The 9673-nt window shown below is 43.1% G+C and overlaps 2 protein-coding genes across 4 annotated transcripts in view; one reads left to right on the top strand and one right to left on the bottom strand.

The window, feature by feature from the left end:
• Positions 1–4763, bottom strand: part of xrra1 (X-ray radiation resistance associated 1) — an 86988-nt gene extending 82225 nt beyond the window's left edge. Inside the window, exon 1 of one of the 2 annotated variants that reach the window (XM_043692540.1) lies at positions 4741–4763. The gene's annotated coding sequence lies outside the window, so the exon portion shown is untranslated. Of the gene's footprint in view, positions 1–4364; positions 4562–4740 lie in introns of those variants that run through there. The other variant, XM_043692539.1, reaches the window with a different exon arrangement.
• A 64-nt stretch (positions 4764–4827) lies between these two features.
• spcs2 (signal peptidase complex subunit 2) overlaps positions 4828–9673 on the top strand; it is a 14583-nt gene continuing 9737 nt past the window's right edge. Inside the window, exons 1-3 of one of the 2 annotated variants that reach the window (XM_043692542.1) lie at positions 4828–4934; positions 7396–7479; positions 8891–9051. In XM_043692542.1, coding sequence (XP_043548477.1) covers positions 4896–4934; positions 7396–7479; positions 8891–9051 — 284 coding nt within the window. In that variant the 5' untranslated portion in view covers positions 4828–4895. The remainder of the gene's footprint in view (positions 4935–7395; positions 7480–8890; positions 9052–9673) is intronic. The other variant, XM_043692543.1, reaches the window with a different exon arrangement.

The following is a 9673-nucleotide window of genomic DNA, read 5'->3' as shown; positions in this document are numbered from 1 at the left end:
TTAGGGCGAGAGGGGAAAGATATAAAAGAGAACTAAGGGGCAACTTTTTCACACAGGGTGGTACGTGTATGGAATGAACTGCCAGAGGAAGTGGAGGAGGCTGGTACAATTGCAACATTTAAGAGGCATTTGGGTGGGTATATGAATAGGAAGGGTTTGGAGGGATATGGGCCGGGTGCTGGCAGGTGGGACTAGATTGGGTTGGGATATCTGGTCGGCATGGACGGGTTGGACCGAAGGGTCTGTTTCCATGCTGTACATCTCTATGACTCTGACTTGCTCTTGTAGCAATTGCATTTATTTAGCTCGTCTAGTTCAGTTTCTGAGTTGAGTAGGTTGGAAATTTAAAAGAATAAGTTGTGATCTTGTTTAAATATACAAGGTTCTGAAAGGACTTGGACAGAGTAGATGCATAAAGGTTGTTTCCCTTCGTGAGGGAGTCTAGGAACAGTGGACATAATCCTAGAATAAGGGGTCACCTGTTTGACACAGAGATGAGGAGGAATTTCTATTTTTAGAGGGTAGTGAATCCATGGAATACTTTACCACAGAGGGCTATGAAAGCTGGGTCATTATGTATATTCAAGACTGAGGTAGATTTTAATCAGTGAGGGGATTGAGGGTTATGGGGAAAAAGCAGAAAAGTGGAGATGTGAATGATCGGATCAGCCATGATCTCACTGAATTGCGCAGTAGGCCCGATGGGTTGAATGGGGTACTTCAGCTCCTACATCTCATGTTTAACTAGGATTTTCTCACGCTCTAACAACCTGCCATTGGGATCTTTTGGAAGGATTTAAAAATTGTTACTTAACTGTTTGACCTTTTTAAAAACATGCTTTTTCTGGCCCTTCAAATCCCAGAGTGTAGACTTGAACCCAGAGCTCCTGGCTCAGAGACTGAGATTATCCATTGTGGTTCAAGACCTTGCCTCCAAATTTTACAACCTTGCTGCTTTGGGAATCTTCAGCACATCATCTTGCATAAACCTGAAATATAATACAATACAATACAGCACAGAAACAGGCCCTTTAGCCCACCAAGCCTGTGCCGATTCCCAATCCTTATTTAGACCTGCTACTTGTTACTCAGACTCAGTTTCTATCCCACTGTTCCCTCCCCTTCACGTGTCTATCAAGGTATGCCTTAACATTACTAACATGCCTTATCCACCACCTCCACTGGCACTGTATTCCATCACCTTCTAGGTGAAATATTTTCCCCACACTTCTCCCCTAAACTTTCCCCTTCTCACCTTGAACCTGTGCCCTTTTGTAATTGACCTTTCCAACCTGCAAAAAAGCTTCTGACTATATACTCTATCTATGCTTCTCATCAATCATTCTTGTCACCTCTTCAAAAGACTCAATCGAGGTGGTGAGACACGACATTCCCCGCACAAACCTTTAGCTCAGTGTGGGGGAGAGTGAGACCACATGTGGAAAGCCTCCAGCATGGAACAATTGCAGGCTAGTGAAGGACTGTAAGGTCTATCCTTTAATTTTATTTCCATATTTTCCTAATTTATTCTATGAAGACCTGCAATGTAGAACTTTTAGTTTTTTTCTTTATTTCTCTATTTTTGTACCTGATCTATTTTAGTACCTAAGATTTGTAACTAGGTACTTTGCTATGTGTGGCAACATTGTACACTTTTCATTATATTCCTGTATTTTACACTTGAATACACATGACATAAATCCTAATTCTAATTCTAACAAGTCCATTCGCTTCCTAATGTGAATAAATCCTATCTCTCAGTATCTTCTCCAACAGATTCCCCACCACTGACGTGAGCCTCACCAGCCTGCAATTACATGGATTATCTCTGTTTCCCATTTTAAACAAAGGAACAACATTGGCCATTCTCCAGTTCTCTGAAACCTTGCCCAAGGCCAAACAGGTTACAAAGATCTGTTAAGGCCCCAGCTACTTCCTCCCTTGCCTCCCACAGTAATCCAGATAGATCCCATCTGGCCCTGAGGACTTATCTATCTTAATGCATTTCAAGACACCTAACACTTCCTCCTTCCTTATGTTGACCTGCCCCAGAGTATTCGCACACTTTTCCTAACCTCAACATCCCTTATGTCCCGTTCTTTAGTAAATACTGATGTAAAATACTCATTAAGGATCTCACGCAATTTCGTCTGGCTCCACACATAATCTCCCTCCTTTATCCTTGCGTGGGCCTACTATTTCCATAGCTACCCTCTTGCTCCTTATATATAAAATGTCTCAGGATTCTCCTTAACCCTGCTGGCTAAGGACATTTCACTGCCACTTTTAGCCCTCTTAACTCCCCATTTGAGCTCCTTCCTACCTTCTCTATATTTTTCAAGAACTCTGTCTGTTTTTAGTCACCTAGACCTTAGGTATGCTTTCTTTTTTTTGACTAAACTGACAATTTTTCCTATCATCCAAGGTTCCTGAATCCTGCCATTCCTGTCCTTCATTTTCACAGGAACATACATGTCCTACACTCTAATCAATTGATCTTTAAAAGACTCTGATGTGGATTTACCTTCAAACAGCCACTCCCAATCTACATTCTTCAATTCTTGCATAATTCAGTTATAGTTGGCCTTCCTCCAATTTAATATCTTCATCCAAAGTCCACTTTTGTCCTTATCCATAAGCATTCAAAAACTTACAGAATTATGGTCACTATTCCCAAAATGCTCTGCCATTGAAACTTTAATCACCTGACCAGGCTCATTTCCCAATACCTGGTCCAGTACAGCAACCTCCCTCATTGGGCCTATTCACATAATGTTTTAAAACTCACTCCTGGACACCCTAACAAATTGATCTCAATTTGATCTAAACCTCTAACACTAAGGGAGTCCCAACTAATATGGGGGAAGTTAAAATCACCCACCACAATATCCCTGGTATTTTCACGTTTTTCCAGAATCTGACTACATATCTCTTCCTCTATCTCCCACTGGCAGCTGGGAAGTTTGTAGTGCAATCCCAGCATTGTGTTTGCACCTTTCCTATTCCTGAGCTCTTCCAAAATGTCTTGCTGCAGGATCCCTTGTCCTCTCTCAACACAGCTGTGATACACTCCTAACTAGTAATACAATTCCCCATTTCTTTTGCTTCCGGCCTCTAAAACAATGATACATGGAACATTAAGCTGCCAATCCTGTCCCTTTTTCACATCCTTCTGTAAAAGCAACAATATCATAATTTGACTTATTGCCTTCAATTTAGTGAAAGCTGTCGAAAGTACATAAAGTCATGATACTCAAAGGCTGCATAAGTGGAGCTCAGGTACATAGGAATCACAGGCTAATTGTATAATTAAGCAGATTTGAGGCACTGAATGGTCAAGGAAAGACAAAAGGACAAAAAAAGCAGCAACATGTCTGTCTGTCAATTAAAAGGCAGAGTGAGAAAAGGTGACCATAAGATGTAGGAATAAAGTAGCCTGTTCTGCCCATTGAGTCTGCTCTGTCATTCAATGATATCATAGCTGATCTGATCATTTCTACCTAATTCACATAACCGTTGACTGTCTATATATTTGATAAGCAAGTAGGTGAAAGGTTGTCAGAGAAGGGAGTTTGTAGGAATGTGGAGTAGTCAGATCAGCCATTGAATAGCAGAGCAGTCTTGAGGGACAAGTGACCTTCACCTGTGGACTGCTGTGCAGCTGCAACCTCTGCTAGCAACAAAAGCTGCCAGCACTTGGTATTTATTCACAGGTGGTTTCCTATCCAAGTTACCCTGGCCCGAGTCTGCTTATGGAGGCTGGCACCTGCAATTTGACTTTCTCACAGCCACCAAGCAGTGTACTCCAGCCAGTCTCTTTCCTTGTTTTCTTTCCACAATGAAGAGAGAGAGAATGGGCTACCACCACACTACTACAGGAAGGATGTGATTGCACTAGAGGTGCAGAAGAGGTACATTAGAAATGTTGCCTGATCCAGAGCAATTCAACCAAGAAGAAAGATTAGGTAGACTGAAATTGTTTACCTTAGAGCAGAAAAGACTGAGGAGGGATTTGATTGAGATGTACTAAGTTCTGATGTGAGCATATAGTAGGAGACCTTTCCCCTTAGCAGAGGAATCAATACCAGAAGGTACAGTTTCAAAACAAGGAGAGGAATTGAGGGGGAAATTGAGAAGGAAACTCAGACATGGAACAACTATTTTGATGACCTCTTGAAAGGCCATTGCATCCAAGGCTAAGGGCCAAATGCTGGAAAATGGGATTAGAATAGGATCTTTGATGACCAGCGTGGACACGATAATCCGCATGACTTTGTAAAATCTCCCAGACTATATTACATGATGACAGGAAACCATTCCTCCTCCAGGCACACAGTCAGGACGCTGTCCACCTCCTCCTTTACCTGCAGTGACTGACAGACACCATCTATACTTCAAGGTTCAGCGCTGCTTTGCTGATGTTTTTCTTTTCTGTCCGAGGATGATTATCCTGCCTTGGAATTGCGCGGCTTTAGCCTGAATGGTGAATTTTCAGCAACTGGCTATCGTCACTATGGCAACCACCACGCCATCCAGCCTGGGCGAGAGGAGAGATTTCAAAGACGAGTACCACCCACAAACCTTTCCGGACATTAGCATACATTTCCCGCAATACCCTGCACGACCGGCCCGGCCCTTGGAGATGGGGAGCCACGCGCCATGGACCCTGGGATATGTAGTTCTTCTTACTTTCCTCCCGCCCAAGGCTGGCCCAAACGCATTCGCCAACCGCAATCGCACCTCGTGTCACGTGCCGTGATGTGGCCGCGCGCTCAGCTGTGACGCACTAGGGTCGGCTCGGTCTGGGATTGGCTGGATCCCGTGAACACGCGCGGCGTTCATAACCGTTATTCCAGCCGGCCCCTCCCCCTTCGCAGACGGCCGAAGGAGACAAGATGGCGGCGAAGAGCGGAAAAAGCGGTTTTCTGTCCAAAGTGAGTCGAGTGGACGTCCTTTTCTATCCAGCAATCTACGGACGAAATTATATTTTCTTTCTCTCTCTGTGAAAAGTATTTTCTCGCGAAGCTTCGTTTTATCGGGTTGAGGTTGCTCTTCGACGACGGGAGTTGGGGAGAGAGCGATAAGTTGGGGTTTTTATTCAGGCGGGTAACGGCGGACGGTCACTGCCAGTCCGCTCCGATCGCAGCTATCTGCAGCCCAGGGCAATGGGGAAGCTTCAAGCGGCACCCCGCGTCCGGGCTTCTGGGCTGGCGCCTTTCCAGATTAGCTGATGGCCGACGTGGCCTTTCGCTTCCTCAGTTCCGCAGCTGTGTTCTCACGGTAAACCATAATATATGTCACTGATCCAGTCAACTGGCTCTATAAGCCTTACCTATCCTTAACAAAGTGTAGCTCCTGACCTCTACAACGCGGTATGTTTACACTCTTCAAACTTGGCGGGCATTAAGCCAGTACAGTTAAAAATAAAGAAAGCACCGATGTCGCACGTCTACCTTGAGCACTATCTTGTGTTTGTGAGCAGAACATTTCTAAGGCTCACTGAAGCAGGACAGTGAATCTTAGAGGTGTTGCATGGCTCTGGTTTTTTTTTATACACAGTATTTGCATGTTTGAGGAAATAAAGACCCTTTTTTAAGTAAAATAACTCGTAAGTTTAACTGCCTGTTAATTATCTATGCCGTTTGTGCCTGAATTTGCAGTAATGTTTGTCAGCACTGTGCTTGCTGACGTGCTAACCAGTCAGGTAGCACTTCAATTTAAAAGTTCTCATCTTTGTTTTGAAATTTCTTAACTGTATCCCTTCCTGTATGTAACCTCATGGTTTTGCAAACCTAATATTCCTAATTCTGGTCTCTTGAGCATCTCTAATTTTAATTACCCTGCCATTGTTCGTTCAGTTTCTCAGGCACTAAATTCTGTAATTTGTTCAAGTTTCTAACTTGTTTTCCTACTTTGGGGATCTCCTTAAAGCCTGTTTATTTCCATTTACCTAAATATCTCCATCTGCGGTGGTAGCTTTTGTTTTGTAGTTGGGGTGTTCTATTACATTTAAGTGCTGAATAAATGTTATTGTGACAATTCATATAGTTAATTCACTCCGATCTCTCTAGCCCAGCTGGTAGAATAACACGTTGAGTATGGGAAATAAGTTGAAGATGTGCAGCAAATGTTAACTTCTGAGAACAGAAAAGTCAGATTTCTGTTCCAACAAAACCCCAATGAAGGGCTTTTGCCTGAATTATTATCGATTCTCCTGCTCCTCAGGTGCTGTCTGATCTGTTAAGCTTTTCCAGCAAGCACCACACTTGACTCTAATCTCCAGCATCTGCAGTCCTCACTTTTGCTTAGGGCTGCATATATGTGCATTCACAGGAGTAGGTCATTTGGCCTTTTGAGGTTGACCTGTCATTTAAGACCAAGGCTGGTCATTTTGTTTTGAATTCCCCATTTTCATTTACCCTTGTAATTGTTTGATTTCCCCGATTTAAAAGAATGAATATTTTTAAGGCAGAGGTAGATTCAATGAATGCCTCCAGTATCTTCTGAAGCAGTGTGCTGAAGTTGCACAACCCTCAGAGAAACAAATTTTTTCTGTCCTAAAAGGATAATCTCTCAGTTTAGTGTCCCCTTGTTCGTTTCAAACATTTTCAGATACTGAAGAAGGCACTTTATTTCTTGGTTTCAGTTAAATGATTTTTAACAAATTATGTGCAGAGTTATAAACTTGAGCTCGCAATTCTATTTACTGATATCGTTTAGTTTGCAATTTTCCTGTTATTCATATTCAGAACTTTGCTTAATACATTTGTCCTCTTCTGCTCAGCCAATAGTCTTTAGGTCTGGGCTGTTGGAAAACTCAAATTGAGCAACAAGCAATTCGCTGAGCAGGAGAATAAAAAAAGTTAAAGCACACTACTGGAAATGAGTGGATGCATGACAAACTGAACAACTGAACCAGCAAAGATTGGGGGGGGTGTAAGGCTGGTGTTATGGTGAGTGAGACAGTGCTTAGGGGGCAGGTAACTGGAGGCATCAAGAAAAGCCATGGACAGGGTTCATCAGAGATGCTAACACATTAAGACATGCCATTTGAGAAATTACCCCCTTTCTTAAAACAGTGGGGATGAAAGTGTTAGGAGACCATCAGATGTCGAAACTTAATGATTATCTATAATAGGGAAACAACTACTCTCACTGAACCAATAATGGGGACCCTGAATCTTATCAAAAAGAAAGGGAATGTCTGAAAAGATAGAATGCTGTCACGAGCAGTGGATTTTTTTAAAAAGTGGAATATTTCTAAAGGAAACAGATAAAGTTTGTAAAGAGCAGATGAGAAGAAGCCAGGTGAATGTGACTAAATGGGTAGCTCTTTTAAAGTATCTGCCCAGCTGTGATGGGCTGATTTTGTTTCTGGGTCTCACTTTTTCCTAGTGGAAGATCGATGACAAGCCAATTAAGATTGACAAGTGGGATGGTGCAGCTGTGAAAAATGCTTTGGACGATGCTGCTAAAAAGGTAAGATAATAGCAGAATGGAATCTTTGCCATTTGTTTACAGCTAATTGCATCCCCTGCCAAACCATGGCAATCTTCTAATCATTACACATTGGGTTTGAAGTTGTAAGACAACCTGTTTTTACTGATAACTTTGTTTTGTTTGGGGGTTTATTACCTCTGTTGGCTAGATGGCTGGTTTGCAATGCAGAGTGAGGCTGACAACGCAGATTTAGTTCCCTTACTGGCTGAGGTCACTGCAAAATCTCTGCATTCTCCACCTTGCCTCTTTTCTGAGGTGTGGAGACTGTTGGCTATTCTTACCACCAGTTGTCTCTTAAGAACAAAGAAATTTACAGCGCAAGAACAGACCTTTCGGCCCTCTAAGCCTGCACTGATCCAGATCCTCTATTTAAACCTGCCTATTTTCTAAAGATCTGTATCCCTTGGCTCCCTGCCCAATTGTGTATCTGATATGTCTTAAATGACGCTATTGTTTCTGCCTCTACCAACTCCGCTGGCAACGCATTCCAGGTCCTCCCCACCCTCTGCATAAAGAACTTTTCATGCATATCTTCCCTGAACCTTGCCCTCCCACTTTGAACTCGTGACCCCTAGCAATTGAGTTCTGCACTCTTGGGTGGGGCGGGGGGATCTAAGGTGACCTCTTTGACAGCATGCAAAGTCTGTCAAAGAGGTCACCTAGCTTGTACAGGCTATAATAAACTTGAACTGTTTGCAGAGGTTGGTGTGTGCACCTTGCGCGTGAAACCTCAGGAAAAGAACCTAACGTCTATATACACAATAAAGAGATAAAACAGTAAATGTTGAAAAGTATGCAGCAGGCCAGGCAACATCTGCAGATAGAAACAGAATTAACGCTTCAAGACCATGACTTCCATTGGAAAGATACAAACTATACCTGGACAATTACCGATGAGCATCTACTCCCGATCCACTTCCCTGCATTAAAATTCTTTAATTAGTGGCCATAGGATCTTTCATATACATGAGGGGACAGACGCAACTTCAGTAGAAAGATGCATTTCTACAGCAGCATGCAAAGTCGAGTCAAATGAGCCCCAAACAAAGGAAATACATCCCCTTTGTACAGGCCAGTTGGTAATGCTTGCGGGTACCCAGACCACCTGATGAAGGAACAGCACCTCGAAAGCTAATGCTTCCAAATAAACCTGTTGGGCGATAACCTGGTGATGTGTGATTTCTAACTTTGCCCAAATGAAGTGTGGGTCATCCACATTCCTGCATGCATGTCACCCCCACCCACTTCCAGAATGTTCAGCTTCTTGGAGAACGGCAGTACAGTTTAACCCTTTAACATTACATTAATGTCCAGAGAGATAGTATGATTTAATCTTTGACATACATTTGCTCTTGATTCAATAATTTTCATCGTTTTTATTTCTTGTTAGGTCCTTTTGGAGAAGTACGGGTATGAGGAGAATTATGGACTGATCGATGGGCGACTCCTCATTTGCACAATTTCCTGTGTCTTTGCAATAATTGCACTAATTTGGGACTACATGCACCCTTTTCCTGAGTCGAAGAGTGTCCTTGCAGGTTGTGTCCTTTCATATCCTTTCAATATAGCAGTGAACAGTTACTTTGTTGTGGTACTGAGGCAATGCTTTAGTTGTGGAGATGCATCTTTCTACTAAAGTTGCGTCTGTCCCCTCATGTATATGAAAGATCCTATGGCCACTAATTAAAGAATTTTAATGCAGGGAAGTGGATAATGTTTTTGTAGGGCCTTAAATGACACAGGTGTAAAGAGTGTAGGAACAGAGGGAATTCATTAGTGGAGTTAGCAAAGCATTTGGGATCTTGAACTCCATAAAGGTGTAACTTAGTCTACAGGAAAAAGTGAGGACTGCAGATGCTGGAGATCAGAGCTGAAAATGTGTTGCAGCAGGTCAGGCAGCATCCAAGGAGCAGGAGAATCGACATTTCAGGCATGAGCCCTTCTTCAAGAATGAGGAAAGTGTGCCAAGCAGGCTAAGATAAAAAGGAGGGACTTGGAGGAAGGGCGTTGGAAATGCGATAGGTGGAAGGAGGTTAAGGTGAGGGTGATAGGCTGGAGTGGGGGTGGGGGCGGAGAGGTCAGGAAGAAGATTGCAGGTTAGGAAGGCGGTGCTGAGTTCGAGGGTTGGGACTGAGACAAGATGGGGGGAGGGGAAATGAGGAAACTGGCAAAA

Source organism: Chiloscyllium plagiosum, chromosome 6 (assembly GCF_004010195.1).
Source record: "Chiloscyllium plagiosum isolate BGI_BamShark_2017 chromosome 6, ASM401019v2, whole genome shotgun sequence".
Taxonomy (NCBI): domain Eukaryota; kingdom Metazoa; phylum Chordata; class Chondrichthyes; order Orectolobiformes; family Hemiscylliidae; genus Chiloscyllium; species Chiloscyllium plagiosum.
Note: the sequence above shows the minus strand (reverse complement) of the source record. Positions and strands in the feature narration are given on the sequence as shown.